At 43.3% G+C, this 20839-nt stretch overlaps 1 protein-coding gene across 1 annotated transcript; it reads right to left on the reverse strand.

The window, feature by feature from the left end:
- Window positions 1–249: 249 nt before the first annotated feature.
- Window positions 250–17207, reverse strand: LOC105023928 (protein sprouty homolog 3). Its single transcript, XM_010893478.4, has 2 exons — window positions 16618–17207; window positions 250–4653 (listed from the first exon to the last, which is right to left on the reverse strand). Exon 2 carries the CDS (start codon window positions 4568–4570, stop codon window positions 3662–3664), a length of 909 nt encoding a protein of 302 aa, XP_010891780.2. The 5' UTR covers window positions 4571–4653; window positions 16618–17207; the 3' UTR covers window positions 250–3661.
- Between the last annotated feature and the right edge of the window lie 3632 nt (window positions 17208–20839).

Genomic DNA, 20839 nt, shown 5'->3' on the forward strand with positions numbered 1-20839 from the left:
AATATACTTTTTATTTGTGAGAAGCATCCAGATGTTCTCACTGATGGTTTATTGTCCTTGTGAGGACCTCTGGTACACTGAACTTTAGTTTAACTCACACACGAACATTTTCTGCAGGGAAATTGGCCTGATCAGTCCCTCCAACAGGATATGATTACTGCTCTGTTCATAGAACCTGACCCCTGATGGACCCCCAAATCTACACACACACACACACACACCAGAGAAGAAGCAGCCAGACACAGTACATTTGGAAACACCTTTTATTGGTTATCTTTAGCCTTGAGGGCTGCAGCCGCCACACCCAACCAAAAAGCCTAAAACAAGGGTCATCATCATCCCTGCAACATCCACTGTCAAATAAATACTGTTCTCTCATCGCAACCATTAAATAAATATCTGTGACACATTGGTAATATCAGCAACGGAAAAAAATAAGTGTGAAATGTATATTTAATATATATAATATATTCATTTAGATAGATTTCATGTTCTCCTTAAATTCTTATACAACATACAAGATGCCAATTGTACCAAAGCAATACTTACTAATACAACATGGGGAAGTTTAGTGGTTAACATGTAGCCTGCATACAGCACCAGAGAGAGTTGCTTGATTGTTCTTCTGTAGAAATGCATGTATAGTACAGTACCTCTACGCTGAGCCCTCCCCGCAACACCTGACCACCTGGGAGATGGCGCTCTACACGGACTGTGGAGGAGCGGCCATTCACCTGGGACACTGTGGCTGAGAAATGTGTGTGTGCCTGCACTGAATTATAGAGGAAATCGTAAAGTTGAGGTACATTATGAAAGAGGCACATGGTAAGTGAACTTGTCCTCCTCCAGGTCTGTGACTCAAGGTAAATGCTCAATATAATAGAAAACATTGAAAATAATTGATAAAAAGGGGAGAAAACAAAGAATAAAAATATATACATGTATACAATAACAGTCCGTATGTACATACAAAAATATAGCAAAGCAACTTTAACAAATCGGATGAGTGGCTGTGCGTGTGTCTGTGTGTGTTTCTGTGTATATGTGCAGGTCAACATGCACGCGCTTAAACACATACAAATGCACACACACATACTTGACACAGTGTGTTATTTTCACATCTCAATTTTGGATATCAGTGCATTAGATAACCAACCCCCCCCCTCAACCAGACCCCCCAGCCGTCCATCCATTCTCCATCCCGCTGTCATCCCTCTTCCACCAACCCTTCATCCATCCTCCAATACACTCCTCTCATATAGAAGCTATCATACAGCCAAGACAGCCAGCGTATCAGGCCACAGAATTACTAAATACTGAGAAGTATTTGGACGGTGAAAATAACTGTGTTTTTTTTTTGTCTCTGTACTTCAACAAACTTCCATACATTTGTACAAGTAGCCAAATATCAAGTCCAGGAGAACTGTCACCGTTCATATGGTTTTGGAGCTGGCCGAACAAGGTCGGGGTGCTAAGATGTGATGGTGGAGGGTGTTAACCGGCCCCACTCCACCTGTAACGGGAGAGTTTAAAAGCAGACAGATTGCATAATGTGTTGTGGATGGAGGACAATAAAACAGTGACATCACACCGGGTCTGTCCCCAGTCATTTTCCACTCATTTGGGAATGTTGGGTAGCTCTGTGTCTCTGGTCCCTTTTCACAAAACAATCAGATGGATGCAGGAGGACAGCGGAAGGAAATCACGGGCCTGGGGAGGCCTAGGAGGGTTAGGGATGGGAAGAGACAGTAGAGGTGAGGAGGGGTGGCGCAGGGATGAGGCAGGCAGTGAGGGGCTGGGGGAGGCTGGCGTCAGCCTGCCGTGAAGAGGAAACCTGACCAGACTCTGGGCCTCTGAAGCAGCTCCACTAAAAACAAAACAGGAGGCTCCAGCTGATGGCAAATACACAGGCCCAACACATACTGCTGCAGAAAGGGACATACACACACACAGACACACACACACACACACACACACACACACATCTACACATACAATATACACCGTGCCCAACATTTTTTTATTATTTTGGCTCTATAGTCCAAAAGTTTGGATTTGTTAGCAAACAATTATTATGAAGTTAAAGTATAAATTATCAGCTTTCTCCATCATATTTTACAGGTGAGGTGGTATGCTGTAGACTAAAGCTGTTTTTAGCTGCATACCTGTTAGTCTTTGTATAATTTGTCATAATGGCTTTTTTTACTTTCATAGACACGTTAATATTTTTAATGTTGACAAACAACAATAGTAGACAAAGGCAACTTCTAAGCCTAGACTGAAGACTAGTTCCTGACAACTCTCTTATGTCAGTCCAACTGATGGGACTAAATCGAACTGACCAAGCAGAATCAAGACAATAGTCTCAATACTTTTGGTGCTCTGAAATACGTGTACCTCTGTATGAAAACGGTTGTATGAAAACAATGTGTACACACATACCCTCAAATAAAAGCGAATCCATTATTTAACCTTATAGTAATTGTTTCATTTCAAATCCTATGTTTTAAAATATGAAGCCAACAGAAGAACAAATGATTCTCTGTCACAATAATTAAGAAGGGCATTGTATATACTGAATAATACACAGGCAACAATACACACTAACACACAGTACACAAACACACCAATACTTGTGCACATATACATACACATGCTCGTGCAAACACACAAGCACATGCACACACACACACCCACGCAATACCTGGTCATAAGGTCTGTTAGTTAATCAGACAGCTGGGGAACACTACAGATAGTCCACCTATATCTCACAGTGCTTTCCATATCAAATGAGCTTAATCACTTTAGATACTCCTGGTGCATCATGGTCCCTTATTGGCGTGTCAAAAAGTAATACATTTGACATTTTCAGAGTTTGTGTATTTGTTCCACCATTAAGATAGGCCCTTTGAGTCAGCCTCGGACAAAATGTCTCGTTGCCACTTCTTGCATGTCCATTTCATTGGTCGTCTCCAGGATACCGGCAGGGAGACAGGGAGGGGGGAGTGGGGAGGCCTACCCCGTGGAATCCCTGTAGATCACCCTATATCTCTTTCTCTCTCATGTGAGAAATATGCATTTGCCAGTTACCCCTTTTATTACTGGCTGTGTTGAGATTTGTTCTGGTAGCTTACTCACTGTACTCAGTCACACACGGTCTTCTCTCTCTCGGTCTCAACATCGCTCTCTGTTTTGGTCTCGCTGTTTCTTTGTCTCTCTCTCTGGCTGTTTACTCTCCCTCGATGAGGAGGAAGTCCAATAAATAAATAATAAATAGGTCATGTCTAAAAGAGTGAACCCTAGCCCATCACACAGCACAGTGATGTTGGTCTGGTAGAGTAGTGGTCTGGCTAGCCAGGCAGGCACACACAGAGCGGAGCCACAATACAATGTATGCTACACTAGCCCACACAGTAACACAGTACAGTTCAGGTCGGCAGTCAGTACAGCGAAAAGCACCAGGTTTAGTTTCCACACGTACATTACAACAGTTACGGTAAAGCTTTTGGTAATTCCTCCCCAAGCGGAAGGAGAAGAAGAATTACACACGGTACGTAAGGTGAAAGGTCATGGTCGGTAGGTGGGGCAATTTCGTTGTCATGGCATTGTTGTTACTGAGACTGCATTGTTTAGGCGAGGGCTTACATCCGATGCTCCCCTGTCATACAGGCTTCTCCAGGGACTTGCTGCGGAAGGGGGCGTTCCCGGGGTTGGAGGCTGAGATCTTGCGGCACACCGTGTTGGTGTTGCTGCAGCGGCAGCCGGGGCGAGTTGCTCGGTCGTGGGCCCCCTGGCACATACAGAGGCACAGCCTAGCAGGCGGGTAGCAGCAGAGGCAGGGCAAACACAGCGCCAGGCAGCCCATGGTGCCCCAGCGGGCGCAGGCGTGGGCTGGCGCGCAGGCACAGGGACGGTCGGCGCAGTTGTCTTCGTCATCCTGAGCGGAGCAGTGGTAGAACAGGCCCTTGACACAGCACAGACACGTGCTGTACTCCACAGCACTCTCGGCAGAGCAGAGGCAGCGCTGCCCGCAGGCCCAGCAGGACGGCAGGCTCCGCGGCGCGCAGCACTCCTGGCATTTACATCTCCCGCAGCGCTCACAGATAAACAGGTGCAAGCCCAGGTCCTCTCCCTTGGCTAGGCCTTTACCCAGAGAGACCTCCGGCTTGAGTTCTCCTTTGGGCTGGGAGCGCACCACCGAGACCAGGCCGGAATGGGACGGCGTCAGGCCCGCCAGGAGTCTCTGATCGGAGGCAGCGCTGGTCCGAGACATGGCTGAGCTGGCTGTGCTGGAGCGACTCAGATGGGCCAGGTGGGCGTGTTGCTGCTGACTCTGGCTCCGGGGGAGTGGAGCATGGGATGGATAGCCTTGATGGAGGTGTCCATGGGTGATGGGATAGTGGTTGTCGTGGGCATAGAAAAAACCGGACTGAGAGGCATGGTCGAGGGCCACAGGGCGCTCCACGTAGTCATTGCTGGCCCGGATGGAGCGGATCTGGTCCAAGGAGAGGACAGGCACCTGCTGGAGGTCCAGCCCATCCAGGTCCATCCTGCCTGGGGAAGGGTCCATCCTGGTTCTGGGAGGAGGGGCACTGGGGCGGGGGTCGGGGTGGGGGCGGAGGGCTCACACCTCTCACGGCACATCAGAGAGACCTGGAAGAGAAGGAGAAAGGCACACTCAGAAACATTGTTCCAATTTATCCCTAAGCTCATCCTTCCTTACCAATAAAAGACATCAATCAGCTCTTTGTTACTCCTTACCATCCACAACACATGGGAAGCAGGTAATCTGATACTTCTCATTTTCTCCCAAATTCTTTGTGCAGCCAGGTTTAATATTTCTGTTCCTCTATTGGATGGTGGACATCTGCACAATTGGCATGAATTAACCCACCAATAATATCTCTCTCTCCCAACTCTTCAAGCTACAGAGACCAAACCACATTTCTTTAATGTCTACGCTATCCCAACATGACATTCTTAAACGTTAATCGACTATTACAAACGCGCATAGACTTGCTTAGGCATATACAGTAGATACAGTGCCTTTGAACAATTCAAGACCAAACTCATTTTCTTTAAAATGTTTAGGTGATCCCAACTTACAATTATCACAATTCGAATGATTTGAATTTGCATACATTTGCAAAATTTGTGTTAATTATGCTTAACAATGTATCATGAATATTTCAAGCCTGAGAGACTAAACCAACTTTGTTTCACATATTTAGGCTTTCCCAATTCACTATTCATCAATGTGTATTGAAAATTACTCAATTAATTAGAATACATTTGCATAATCCGCATTAAATTATTAAGTGTCTTCTGAACCGTTCAAGCAAGAGAGACCAAACTTTTGTGCTTTTCTCTACTTCTCTGGTTTCTGTAAACAGCCACACACCATTTTGTTTGTAAAGAGTTAGAGCAAGTCCCAGTACCTTTCCTTGTAAAGTTAACATCTAGTTACCATTGAGATTCTCCATTGCTGAGAGTAGAACTATTATTAGCCAGCCAAGAAGATAAATCTATTAGTCTGGTCTGTGATTTAGCATCTGTTCTCCTGCACAACTCTCTCTCTTTCTCATACATAGACACACACCAATAGAAATACAAAGACAGACATAGACGCAACCAGACGCACAGATGCACACAGACACAGACAGCCGTTGACTAAAAGGAAAGGAAGGGCATTGGATCCACCAGCCTGTTTATCAGAAGAGTGTGACACACTATCAGCGATGGATTGTCAGAAAACATGGCAGTGTATCAGATAAGTGTTGCTGGATCCTGAGCTGTCATTGTGGGGCGAGGTAGCAGCAAGAGCCATGGTTAATGTTCCTCTTGTTTTGTTTTAGCCTTGCTCTGACAAACAGGAAAAACACAGAAAACAATATCCTGGACTTGACAGAAATGTCAGCTTGCCTCATTACAGTTACACAATAGCAGGAACATTTAAAAAAAATATTCTAAAATAACTCTTTCCTATTTGTCTCTAACAATCCAGTATTTGAGGCTGCTGTAATTTTAGATTTAAGACAGCACAAGTCAAATGTTTGGACACTCTTATTCATTGACTTGAATACATTTCACAACTTACAGTTGTTTCGTACAAAAATATTGCCAAGCGTCTGATATACTTTATACAGATTCAACAGGATCATTAGCATTACGTGTTCAACAGGGTTTCAGGGCCCTGGGTTGAATTCAATACCCCAGTATATTTGGTCCTGGTTTTAGGGCCCTTTCTTCCTCTGTTATTATTGGACTCTTGCCCAATGACCAAAAGGGATAGTTTCCTTGCTTTCCCAGTAAAACGCCAGCCAAAGACAGAAGACAGAGGAGAGTAATCAGAACAAAATTGAGAAGCATTTAAAGTATACCACTAGATGAGCTGATTAGATGGAGAATAGAGACAGGAGCGTCCGACAAACGGATAGAGGGACGGAAAGACTTAGCCAGGAACGGAAATCCATAGTCAGGAACAGCAATTAGAGCCAGCAGAGTGTCCGCCCCGGCCGGCGGCCTTCCGGGGAGCTGCCGCAGAACTCCTGACAACAAGTAGGAAGGCGAATGCTCTCACCAATAGGTACTATATGTCCTCCCTCACACACACACAGCAGACACACACACTAAAACATTTACACACACGTCTACACAATTCTGCAAACACATCATTGCTCCTGGCCATGATGTTAAGATAAGGCATCCCAGGTTAAAGGCTCAAAATGCATTTTCAAATTAGGGAGAGGGAAGAGATCTCCTACGGAGTAATCACATCAAAGGGAGTGGCACCCATCCACTACACATTTATCAGATGTCCATTACACATTTATCAGACCTCAACTACACATACAGCAAAAGTCAGAATTTTTGACACACGCATTCTAGGTAAGTGTGTCCAAACTTTTGACTGGCACTGTATTGTCCTCCACTATACACCAGACCTCCATTACACATCTATCAGGCATCAACTACACATCAGACCTCTTCTACACATCAGACCTACAATATATATGTATCAAACCTCTTCTACACATCTATCAGACCTCCCATACACATGAACATGTATCAGACCTCCATAACTCATATCCGAACACTACTACAATTTAGACCTCCAGTACGCATTTATCAGACCTCCCATACACATGAACATGTATCTGACCTCCATAACTCATATCCGAACACTACTACAATTTAGACCTCCAGTACGCATTTATCAGACCTCTACTAAACATCTACTGTATCAGACATTCACAACACATCTATCAGACCTTTACTCAAACCTACTGTGCCCTCCACTAATATTGGCAACCATGGTAAATATGAGAAAAACGGGAGGTTAAACTAAGTATTCACAAAAATCTTACCTTTAATTAAGTGTTAAACCATGACTTCCGGTTTCACTGGGGTATACATATGAGGTGACACAAAGGCCAAATTCCCATAGTCATCCATCCCTATGGGAAACACCCAAGAATACAGTAATGATGTGTGACAAAAGGTTTTATCAGGAAATGGCTATTAGAATCTAGCTCAATGTTTGAAAATGCCCATTTCCACTATCAGGGCAATAATTAAGAAGTTAAAACCAACTGGAGATGTTAACAGTAGAACTGAAAAAGGACATGTGTCTATATTGACCCCACACACAGTGAGGAGGATGGATTGAGTGGCCGAAGAATCTCCAAGGATCACAGCTGGAGAATTGGAGATGTTAGTTGGGTCTTGGGGTCAGAAAAGTCTTCAAAACTAAATTCAGAACTACAAAAACATATGTTGTTTGGGAAGGTTGCCATTAAAAAAGTGTTTGTTGTCATCAAACAACAAATTCAAGCCCCAACAATTTACATCAACAGGACCAGTTTGTATGCTCAGAAGACACCAAAATAGAGCTTTTTGTAAACAAACATCAGAAGTGTGTTTGGCGTGGACAGAAAGATAGCCATAAAGAAAAGTGCTTCGTCCCCACTGTTAAGTACTGTGGTGGATCTTGGATGTTGCGGGGATGTTTTATTAGTGGCTGGCACAGTGCCTGATTGTAAAGCTAATCAGGGTCCTGAGAAACAGCTGGGTAGGATCTGATTTGTAATAGTAGGGCAGTTACCAAATTCTGCATGCAGGTAGTCCCTTAGGAGAACAATAGACTACCTCTGTTCTAGACTGTAGTCCTAATGAGCAAACAGATAATCTGCTTTACTACTTCTTGGATTTATAACTTAATCTGCTCTGATCAGGCAGAATTTGTATCTCAAGCAGCTATCGGGCTGTTGATGTCAAACTTTCAGTGTTCTACTGTTTCATGTGTTTCTTTTCTGTCCTGCAAAACTATTATTTTAACTGAACTCCAGATCTAGAAAGCGACATCCGATATGATTCCTAAAAGTGTCAGCTCTTAGGAAGCATACTCAATGGGTCGGAAGCCCTGTCCTTGTGGGACCAATTGCCTTGGTAACCATGTTTGGGAAGACAACGCCCACTACCCAGAATCCACCCCTCCCCCTCCAAATACTCACCATGCTCCATCCCATCAAAAACACCGGTCTGGTCTGTACAGTTTGATGTAAGAGACAACATAGGCACTCTTTGCAACACAGTCCCACCATTTTTTCTACCCCTCTTCTCATTCAACTGTGTGAGTAACAGACATAACTGACACACCCAGACCGTGGTTGAAAATTTGGGATAGAAACGGGTCTGAAGCTGGACAGGGCGCATGAGGCTGGGGGCTGGAGCTGGACAGGGGGCATGAGGCTGGGGGATGGAGCTGGAGAGGGGGCATGAGGCTGGGGGCTGGAGCTGGACAGGGGGCATGAGGCTGGGTGCTGGAGCTGGAGAGGGGGCATGAGGCTGGGGGCTGGAGCTGGACAGGGGGCATGAGGCTGGGGGCTGAAGCTGGACAGGGTGCATGAGGCTGGGTGCTGGAGCTGGACAGGGGGCATGAGGCTGGGTGCTGGAGCTGGACAGGGGGCATGAGGCTGGGGGCTGGAGCTAGACAGGGGGCATGAGGCTGGGGGCTGGAGCTGGACAGGGGGCATGAGGCTGGGGGATGGAGCTGGACAGGGGGCATGAGGCTGGGGGATGGAGCTGGACAGGGGGCATGAGGCTGGGGGATGGAGCTGGACAGGGGGCATGAGGCTGGGGGCCTGGACCTGTGGCAGGAAGCATGGGGCAGGGGCGTGGCAGGGGCATTGTAGTGGACAAAAGATGTCATTATTATGAGAAAGCATAGATTTAGGAACATGACAATGTATCTGGCTAGCTCGGGGAAGTCAGATTTACGTATGTGTCTGCACCTGCTTTTATCACCGGTGTCGGAAGCAAACCCTGGGGAACCTGACACTCACTCCGGTTTCATTTCCTGATTTCAACAGCTTTTTTATCTCTCCTTCTCATCTGTGCAGCACTTCACCTCTTCTTGCTTGTTCTGTGTGCCCACACCCCTCAAAAAGCCTCAGCTGGAGAGAACTTAAAAGAAGGAATTCCAAGACCTCAACACTTTTCAGGTCCGGACAGGAGGAACTGTACATTGATACAGGGGCCACGGGATACAGAGAGAGAGGGAGGAAGAGAGCAAAATAAAGACACTGAAAGAAGAGAGCAATGGAGTGACTTAAGAGACGTATGTGGGGGGGGGGGGGGCAAGGCATATAACCAAGAGAGAGATGGAGAAAGGAAGAGGGGACACATTTACATAGTTCAACACAAACATGATAGAATGTTCTAAAGGTTTTAAATGACAATATTCACTGCAATATTTAAATGTTGAGTCAGAATTTTCAAGAAAATGTACAGTACGTCAGTGCTAAGATTGGACCACTCGATCACAGTCAAGATATCTGTGATAGAAGTTTGAAACTGAGAACCAAAATAGGATGTTTTGATAAAAACCTTTTTAGAACTTTAGACTCAGGACCAATATAATTTTATTTTACACATCTTAGTTTTTTATGTAATTATTTTTTTATTATTATTACTTACATTTTGTATAATTTTTCTTTAACTTTGGAAAGATGGAGAAGGTTATGTAGTTTGGTAGGAAGACAATACATTTCTCCAGTAAACACCAACCCTGCCCTCTCACTCTGACATGGCCTCTCGTTTTCATTTTTAATAATTATTCATACTTATTTTTTACATTTGAAAATGTGGAGTTACAGTACTTGTGCAGATTTAAAAATAAAATCTAACTAATTCTCCTTTGATTTAATTTCAAGACAGAAAAAGGCTATACATTTTGACTGCGCAGGTGACTTTATAGACCTTTGTATATATGAAAGTGAGAGAGGCAGAGAGTCACAGAGAGACAGAGAGAGAAGGAGAGAGAGGGTTAGCGAGAGAGCTGATGTTCACTAGGCCAGGCTGCTGTCTGAGGTAACCTGAAGAGAGGGCCGTGCGCTGGGGGAGTATCAGTGATGAGTGAGCCTGGCCTTGTAGCTTTGCCCTGGGGCTCTTTCTCTCTCTCAGCAGCCAGCGCCTGCTCCCCAGCACACTGCTCTCCCTGGCCCAGTAATCCAATCTGGAGCAGGAACAGGATGAGGACCATACAGTGCATATTATTATTAATAACAATCAGACTCTGGCTCCTTTCAGCTAAGTTAAAGGATGGAGAGGGACTTCAAAGCCACAATTGAAGTGCAAAACAGAAAGAGTGATGAGGGGTTGGAAACTGAAAAAAAGTAGGAGGGAGTCAGTTGTGTTGGGAAATAATAACAGTCATCATAGCTTAATGTCCATCTACTGAAGTTGGGGGGGGCATAGACAGTTTCCATGGCTATGGACTATTGGAGGTAGCGATGTTAGAGTCTAACAGTGGCTGATGAAACTCGTCACCAGTGACCTCTGGCCCTGCCCCCACCCCCCAAATCTACCCACTTGCCCTCTCTGTCTCCCTCTATCCCCCTCTTCTTTGCTCCCTTTTCCTCTTCTCCCTCGTCCCCTTCAAATTTGCATATTGGCAGTTAAGGCCCAACTGTGGTTTAAAGGCTCCCTGACACACAAACAACCAACCCTAACTTATGAATAAGGGCACAGGCTGTCTGTGTGTGTGTGTGTCAACGGCTGTCTCCCCTGTGCGTGAGCTGTCAGGCAGTGGGACCCAGGGGCAACCCTCTGTCCCCTTTGGGAGCGCTGAAGGATTGAATGACAATCAACTGTATGAGATTCCGGATGTGATGAATCCGACCCCCAGGAAGGACTGAAATAGACACTGAAGACCAGCAAGTCCGGGCAGGAAAGAATGAGACAGAGACAGAGAGGTGGGCGGGGGAAGGCACACAGAGAGACTGGGAGATCACGTCAGAAAGAGAGATACTAATAAAGATTAAGTAGTAGATAGTGACCAGGGAAAAATGTGGAAGCAGAGAGAGATTGGAAGTAGTTGAAGACGGAGATAAGATTAGAGAGATTATAGGAGTTGAGGCACATGGGAAATCGTGTGTGTGTGAACCCCACCAGGTTGTGGAAGTAGGGGTGACAAAGAAAAATCACCCCTTACAGCACAATGTCAAATAAAGTGAGTTATTTCCTCTTTCCACTATGGGCCAATGGTTCCAAACAGTAGTACCAGTCACACCACACAACATCCCCCACTCTTCCTCCCCCTTTCCTTTCCCTCTCGTCCTCCAAATACTCCTGCAACTTGAATTCTCAAGAATAAAAACACTGAAAAAATTTTTTACGTGCTCAAAATCATTATAGTTATTTAAATGTATATAAATATACAGTGGGGAGAACAAGTATTTGATACACTGCCGATTTTGCAGGTTTTCCTACTTACAAAGCATGTAGAGGTCTGTATTTTTTTTTTAGACGGAATCTAAAAAAAAAATCCAGAAAATCACATTGTATGATTTTTTTATAAGAAATATGCATTTTATTGCATGACATAAGTATTTGAACAAGTACAAATTCCGGCTCTCACAGACCTGTTAGTTTTTCTTTAAGAAGCCCTCCTATTCTCCACTCATTACCTGTATTAACTGCACCTGTTTGAACTCATTACCTGTATAAAAGACACCTGTCCACACATTCAATCAAACAGACTCCAACCTCTCCACAATGGCCAAGACCAGAGAGCTGTCTAAGGACATCAGGGATAAAATTGTAGACCTGCACAAGGCTGGGATGGGCTACAGGACAATAGGCAAGCAGCTTGGAGAGAAGGCAACAACTGTTAGCGCAATTATTAGAAAATGGAATAAGTTGAAGATAACGGTCAATCACCCTCGGTCTGGGGCTCCATGGAAGATCTCACCTCGTGGGGCGTCAATGATCATGAGGAAGGTGAGGAATCAGCCCAGAACTACATGGCAGGACCTAGTTAATGTCCTGAAGAGAGCTGGGACCACAGTCTCAAAGAAAACCATTAGTAACACACTACGCCGTCATGGATTAAAATTTGCAGCTCACGCAAGGTCCCCCTGCTCAAGCCAGCACATGTCCAGGCTCATCTGAAGTTTGCCAATGACCATCTGGATGATCCAGAGGAGGAATGGGAGAAGGTCATGTGGTCTGATGAGACAAAAATTTAGCTTTTTGGTCTAAACTCCACTCGCAGTGTTTGGAGAAAGAAGAAGGATCAGTATAACCCCAAGAACACCATCCCAATCGTCAAGCATGGAGGTGGAAACATCATTCTTTGGGGATGCTTTCCTGCAAAGGGGACAGGACGACTGCACCCTATTGAGGGGAGGATGGATGAGGCCATGTATCGCGAGATCTTGGCCAACAACCTCCTTACCTCAGTAAGAGCATTGAAGATGGGTCGTGGCTGGGTCTTCCAGCATGACAACGACCCGAAACAGCCAGGGCAATAAGGAGTGGCTCCGTAAAAAGCATCTCAAGGTCCTGGAGTGGCCTAGCCAGATTCCAGACCTGAACCCAATATAAAATCTTTGGAGGGAGCTGAAAGTCCGTATTGCCCAGCGACAGCCCCGAAACCTGAAGGATCTGGAGAAGGTCTGTATGGAGGAGTGGGCCAAAATCCCTGCTGCAGTGTGTGCAAACCTGGTCAAGAACTACAGGAAATGTATGATCTCTGTAATTGCAAACAAAGGTTTCTGTTCCAAATATTAAGTTCTGCTTTTCTGATATATCAAATACTTCTGTCATGCAATAAAATGCAAATGAATTACTTAAACATTTTATTTTCTGGATTTTTGTTTTAGATTCCGTCACTCACAGTTGAAGAGTACCTACGATAAAAATTACAGACTTCCACATGCTTTGTAAGTGGGAAAACCTGCAAAATCAGCAGTGTATCAAATACTTCTTCTCCCCACTGTATATATACTTAAATGTTTGGAGCTGTGCTTTGGGTCATTGTCCTGTTGTAGGATGAAATCGGTTCCAATCAAGCGCCATCCACAGTGTAAGGCATGGTGTTTCAAAATGGAGTGATAACCTTCCTTCTTCAAGATCCCTTTTACCCTGTACAAATCTTCCACTTCACCACCACCAAAACACCTCCAGACCATCACAGTGCCTCCACCATGCTTGACAGATGGCTTCAAGCACTCCTCCAGCATCTTATCATTTGGTCTGTCTCTCACAAATTGTCTTCTTTGTGTCCCAAACAACTTAAACTTAGATTTGTCTGTCCATAACACTTTTTCCAGTCTTTCTCTGTCCAGTGTCTGTGTTCTTTTGCCCATCTTAATCTTTTCTTTTAATTGCCCAGTCTGAGATATGACTTTTTCTTTGCAACCAAAAAGGCCAGCATCCCAGAGTCGCCTCTTCGCTGTTGACGTTGAGACTTGTGTTTTGTCGGTACTATTTAATGAAGCTGCCAGTTGAAGACTTGTGAGGCATCCGTTTCTCAAATTATGCACACTAATATATTTGTCCTCTTGCTCAGTTGTGCACCAGGGCCTCCAATTCCTCTTTCTATTATGGTTAGAGCCAGGTTTATTGCTTTTTTAATCAGCACAAAAGTTTTCAGCTGTGCTACCAATTGCAAAAGGGTTTTCTAATGATCAATTATCCTTTTTAAATGATAAACTTGGATTAGCAAACACAATGTGCCATTGGAACACAGAACCGATGGTTGCTGATAATGGGCCTATGTACATCTCTGTAGATATTCCACTGAAAATCAGCCGCTTCTAGTTACAATTGTCATTTACAACATTAACAATGTGTAAACTGTATTTCTGGACAAAAAAAAAGTATTTTAATGGGCAAAACAATTTGCTTTTCTTTTGAAAACAAGGACATTTCTAAGTGACCCCAACTTTTGAACACATATATACAGTGGGGAGAACAAGTATTTGATACAATGCCGATTTTGCAGATTTTCCTACTTACAAAGCATGTAGAGGTCTGTAATTTTATCATAAGTACACTTCAACTGTGAGAGACGGAATCTAAAACAAAATCCAGAAAATCATATTGTATGATCTTTTAATAATTAATTTGCTTTTTATTGCATGACATAAGTATTTGATCACCTACCAACCAGTAAGAATTCCGGCTCTCACAGACCTGTTAGTTTTTCTTTAAGAAGCACTCCTGTTCTCCAATCATTACATGTATAAACTGCACCTGTTTGAACTTGTTACCTGTATAAAAGACGCCTGTCCACACATTCAATCAAACAGACTCCAACCTATCCACAATGGCCAAGACCAGAGAGCTGTCTAAGGACATCAGGGATAAAATTGTAGACCTGCACAAGGCTGGGATGGGCTACAGGACAATAGGCAAGCAGCTTGGTAAGAAGGCAACAATTTGCGCAATTATTAGAAAATGGAATAAGTTGAAGATAACGGTCAATCTCCCTCGGTCTAGGGCTCCATGGAAGATCTCACCTCGTGGGGCATCAATGATCATGAGGAAGGTGAGGGATCAGCCCAGAAATACACAGCAGGACCTGGTCAATGACCTGAAGAGAGCTGGGACCACAATCTCAAAGAAAACCATTAGTAATACACTACGCCGTCATGGATTAAAATTTGCAGCTCACGTAAGGTCCCCCTGCTTAAGCCAGCGCATGTCCAGGCCCGTCTGAAGTTTGCCAATGACCATCTGGATGATCCAGAGGAGGAATGAGAGAAGGTCATGTGGTCTGATGAGACAAAAATAGAGCTTTTTGGTCTGAACTCCACTCGCTGTGTTTGGAGGAAGAAGAAGGATCAGTATAACCCCAAGAACACCATCCCAATCGTCAAGCATGGAGGTGGAAACATCATTCTTTGGGGATGCTTTTCTGCAAAGGGGACAGGACGACTGCACCATATTGAGGGGAGGATGGATGGGGCCATGTATCGCGAGATCTTGGCCAACAACCTCCTTCCCTTAATAAGAGCATGGAAGATGGGTCGTGGCTGGGTCTTCCAGCATGACAACGACCTGAAACACACAGCCTGGGCAACTAAAGAAGTGGCTCCGTAAGAAGCATCTCAAGGTCCTGGAGTGGCCTAGCCAGTCTCCAGACCTGAACCCAATAGAAAATCTTTGGAGGGAGCTGAAAGTCCGTATTGCCCAGCGACAGCCCCGAAACCTGAAGGATCTGGAGAAGGTCTGTATGGAGGAGTGGCCCAAAATCCCTGCTGCAGTGTGTGCAAACCTGGTCAAGAACTACAGGAAACGTATGATCTCTGTAATTGCAAACAAAGGTTTCTGTACCAAATATTAAGTTCTGCTTTTCTGATGTATCATGTACTTATGTCATGCAATAAAATGCAAATTAATTACATGAAATAATTTTAATTCATCATTTTTGTTTTAGATTCCGTCACTCATAGTTGAAGAGTACCTATGAAAAAATTACATGCTTTGTAAGTGGGCAAACCTGCTAAATCGCCAATGTATCAAATACTTTTTTTGTATATATGTGTGTGTGTGTGTATGTGCATGTTTGTGTATATATAATATATACACTGAAAATACATTATTTCAAGCAACCAGTATTTTTTTTTCTCTTCATAAAGGACATTGAGGTTTGCTCTTCCAACAGTTTGTGGTTGATGTGCATTAAACAATGCATTAGCTCCTCTGGCCATCGCTCCATCCCTCCATCACTCATTCATCCACCCCTCCATTCGGGCCCAGCGGAGATAGGTATTGACATACAGTATCCGACCTTGAGAACAATCAATGACAACCCCACATGTCCCCATCCCACTTACATATACCAATCTACAGTACAAACACCATACCAAACACCAAACCAGTTCTATACTGTACCATACCTCAGAATACAATGTCGTAGTAGTTCCACACCACACTATATCATCTGAAACACCAAACCAGTTTCACACCATCCTAAACACCAAACCAGTTCCACAACATCCCAAACACCAAACCCTTTCCACAACATACAACACCATACCAAACACAAAACTAATTTCACACCATACTTCATCACTCAAAACCAAACTATTGTAGTTAGACACACCAAGCCAGTTACATGACACAATATTGCAACGTCAAAACCCTTTAAAAAGTAATGCCACAGATGAAACCACATAAACCAGACCACTTCCACAAACAGTTAAGTTGAATATAAAGAATACATGTGAGAGTCCAGTAAAAGCCCCTTCGCTACATGCTTTTAGTGTTGTTTTCCTCATAAAATAGATATGTGTACAATATTTTAAAGGGGGGGGTGGCACCTACCTCTAAATGGGGGGAGATCCATGCTGCAGTGGGATGGGGCGTCTTGGGGTTAGGAGGGGGGCAGCTCTTTCAGTTCTGTGGGGCCACAGCGTCGTCCTTCCTTTCCTTCACCTTGGGCAGGCTTTTCAGGAGAGTCCCTGGAGTGCAACCAATCCCACACCTCCTAGGGTCAATCCCCGCAAAGAAGAAGCAGGAATAGACCCAGCCCTGACAATCCAGCCCTGACGACAAGCAGCCGCTCCACGATGCCTTGTCAGGAGCAGGGCAGGGATAGAGAGGTCCCTGGTCCACAGCACGCAGATCAGTGAAGACCAGAGAGCTCCAGTGTCGCGCAAATATCCGAGAGAACGCAAAAAGTAACAGCCAGGTCCTCCACTTCAGAATTCAAAATTAAATGTGATGATGAAAAGATAAGGAAACCATGTGAAAAAAGTTAACAAATAAAAAGTGAAGGAGTTCCAAAATCCCAGCAGTCAGGGAGATTGTAGCGGTATGGCTCTGCAGTTTCTCTCTCGTCTCCCTGGAAGCTGAAGGACTGAGTGCTGGATAGTCTCTCTCACACTCTCAGTCCTTCTCCCCCCACGTTCTCTCTCTCTCTCTCTCTCCCTTTCCTGTCTGTGCATTTATCCTCTCATTCTCTCCAAGCTGAGTGTGTGTGTGTGTGTGTGTGTGATTGAGCGACAGACAGAAAGGGGGAGATGGAGGGAGAGAGGAAGAGAGGGTGGGAAACAGTGAGAAAGGGAGGGGGAAGGGGCTGGACATGAATGGTAGAAGGAAGCAGGGAGTGCTCTGTTCAGGGTTACATGTTTGCTGCAGATAGTTAATGGGTAAGTGGCATCATCAGGCAGAAACTGAATCTCATTTGCTCTCCCTCCGGCACTGTTCCATATGAGTCTATGAGCAGAGCCTAGATCGGGAGACAGAGGAGGACAGAGAAAGAGAGCAATGAATGGATAGATGAACATAGATACAAATGGAGAATGAGAGAAAGAAAAGAAAAAGAAAGAGGAAGTAATGGAGAGAAAAGGAAGACGACAGAGCATGTGATGAATAAAGGAGGGAAAGAGGAAGAGAGGGTGGATAAGAGAAAGGGAGTGCACTGAGTGGGGTTAAGCTGTAAAAAGCCTCACGAGGCTGACAGTACCACAATGTGTAGACAGAGAGAAAGAGTGAGGAAGACTAGGGGAACAAATGGGGGAAGAAGGGGGAGAGACAGAGATAGTATAACTTGGGAATGTCTATTCTTTATATGCTTTTGTGTGTGTTTATGATACTTCTGGTTATTATTATGTTCATTATTTTCCTCACTTTGGGAATGGAAACATATTTCCCATTCCAGTAAAGGCCCATTTTTAATAGAAATGTAGAGGCAAACAGAGGGAGAGGAGAACAAATAACACAGTAAAAAAATATGTATTTACTTTCCTTTGTCATTAATCCTTGCACGCTTGCAGCTATTTGCAAATGTTTCCAAAAACAATAATATATAATTTGGGAGGTCTTCATCACTTTTAATTTGTGATTACACCCAGCAGGACAATCAATGTTGAGATTCTGTATCTGCACATCCGATGCCTTGTGGATCTTATCACACTGCTCACTCAACAAGGAAGTCAATACTGCAATCCTTACGTGCAGGAGGGAGCGCACTCTCTGGTCTTCGACCTTGATTGAGCTCACAGGTTCCCAAGCCACCACAAGGGTTCTCGAGAGCACAATGCGGTAAGGCAGGCATATTCATGTTGGTCAGTTGCACCTCATCTCAGCCAGTCTCCTGAATTTCTGTCATGTTAACTTTGAATTCATGATTGTTGGCTTCACTTTTTTCTAGTTTTTTGTTATTCGTCTTAGTATGTTTCCTATGAAAATAAAGACCTTTTGAATTTTAAGTAAGATAGAGGACAGGGGAGAGAGGGAGAGAGATATCTGTAACGGCATCTTGGCTACCTGAAACAGGGCATCTTGGATACCAACAGGGCATGTCGGCTATATTGGTAGTGCATCTCGGCTACTCGGTAGGGCATCTTGGCTACTTGGTAGGGCATCACGGCTACTTCAATATTTATAGGGCCTCTTTGCACTCTGGACTACATTCATGTCAACTGGCCATTACAGCTTTATATGAAAAAATATGAAAAATATGAAATATTTATATGGAAAAAAAAGAATACACATATGACCAAAAATTATTCCTTGTAAGATTACATTTCTCTCCTGTCTATTTGTAATGATGCCCTGTAAACTACAAACCATTAAAAGTAGAAATCTGTAATACAATTAAACAAAAACTAATTGACTCCATTAACCTAACCCTAATTCACAAAACTAAATTGATGTTAATAGATATTTTAGAACATTCTATGAGATGGTATTTGAAGTGGAGAGGACTAAAACATACATTCATTGCTGTTATAACCATGTCTTATTATTCCAATAGGGCCATTACCATAAATAAACCTGACTAGAAAAAAACAGGCAATGCTGCAAAAACAACAATTGGCATAATTTGGAAGTAATGGCAAAAGTAGCTTACCTTTAACCTGTTCAATACCCAAGATAATGTAACAAATCTACAAATTCGTTATATGGGAGTATTAAATCCAGCAACATCACACTAATATCTGTAGGTTGGATCCAGATCAGACAATTCTACTGTGGAATCCTTTAGTTATTGATCCTGAAAAGTAACCCGCAAAGCATTCAATTCATCCTTATGGAACGACCCCTGACCTCTGTGTAAAATATGAAAGCTTGGGAGTTGAGACTATTGCTTAGAATATGTCACCTGGAAACTAGTCTTGAAGGAGTAGCTGAAGTAGCTTGCCTGTATCTTTATCTAAGGCCAAGATATGGCCAAAAGTAGATAAAATTATTGTCAAAATCGCCATACAATTTTGACTGTTTGTGACTGCACTAAACAAGCAACCATACCAAAATAACAATAGGTAACATTTTGGGAGGATTAAATCTAGCAACCCCACACTATTTTCTGTAGGTTGGAACCAGATCAAACAATTCTACTGTGGAATTCTTTAGTAATAAAAGTAACACAGAGGTCAGGGGTCGTTCCATAAGGATGAATTGAATGCTTTGCGGGTTAATTTTCAGGATCAATAACTAAAGAAGTCCACAATGGTGTGGGGTAGCTAGATTTAATCCTCCCAAAATGTTACCTATTGTTATTTTGGTATGGTTGCTTGTTTAGTGCAGTCACAAACAGTCAAAATTGTATGGCGATTTTGACAATAATTGTTTAGATTTTTGGCCATATCTTGGTTGGAAATGCTACCTATTGTTGTTTTTGCTGCATTGTCTGCTTTGTGCATTTAGGGACATTTATGGTGTGGGTTAAGAGAGGTCTCCTAGAGGCCCTATTGGGTTGTAAAGGTATGATTATCTGAGAACAGTAAAATGATGTTGTTTACATTTACACTTCACATGCTATGTCATGTCATGTTCTAAATCATCTATCAATATAAAGCTGGAAAAATAGAGTTAAGATATTGTTTTAGATCATTTTGTGAAATAGAGTTAGGGTTAGAATTTAGAGAGGTCTCAAAGAGGCCCTATTGGGATGTAAACGGATGATTATCAGACAAAAAAACTTTACATTGTGTATTATAACAAATTCTACACCAAACATTAAACCTAATTTAGAGAAAACACAGTTTAGACATAGTTTTAGTTAATTTTGTAAAACAGCGTTAGGGTTATGGTCTCCAAGATGCCCTATTTTCCTACATTTTCACTATTTTCACTATATTTTTCATAATATAACAAATGTCTACAGTTGTTTGTAATGAATATGGATTGTTTCTATTCATTTCCTATAATAAGTTAATCAATTCTCATAACAGAATAAGTCTTATAATTAAATTCTGTATTTTTGGTCCATCTGTGCTACCTACAATTTATAGTTTGAAATGATCATAAATCCCAATATAAATGACATAACATTGTAAAACTGCATGCACCTAACAGGAGAGTTCTAAGGAACATGCTGGCAAAGTTAGAAATGTCTGACAGCATCAGGTCATGAACATTTCTTATCCACCTTTGCAAATTGTCTTCGAACATCAGATGGATGTACAATCAGGCAATCTACCGAGATTATTTCCCACCGTTTGAGACAAAAACTAATTACCATGGAGAGAATGAGAGAGAACAATCTTATTACAAGCTACCTAGTTATGATCCTTCAAAGACTGAAAAAAACTATAAT

The sequence above is a fragment of the Esox lucius genome, chromosome 7, assembly GCF_011004845.1.
Source record: "Esox lucius isolate fEsoLuc1 chromosome 7, fEsoLuc1.pri, whole genome shotgun sequence".
Classification (NCBI taxonomy): domain Eukaryota; kingdom Metazoa; phylum Chordata; class Actinopteri; order Esociformes; family Esocidae; genus Esox; species Esox lucius.

Bases quoted from the DNA above. Each gene is read 5' to 3' on its own strand.
- LOC105023928 (XM_010893478.4), bottom strand. From the start codon at position 4,570: ATGGACCCTTCCCCAGGCAGGATGGACCTGGATGGGCTGGACCTCCAG.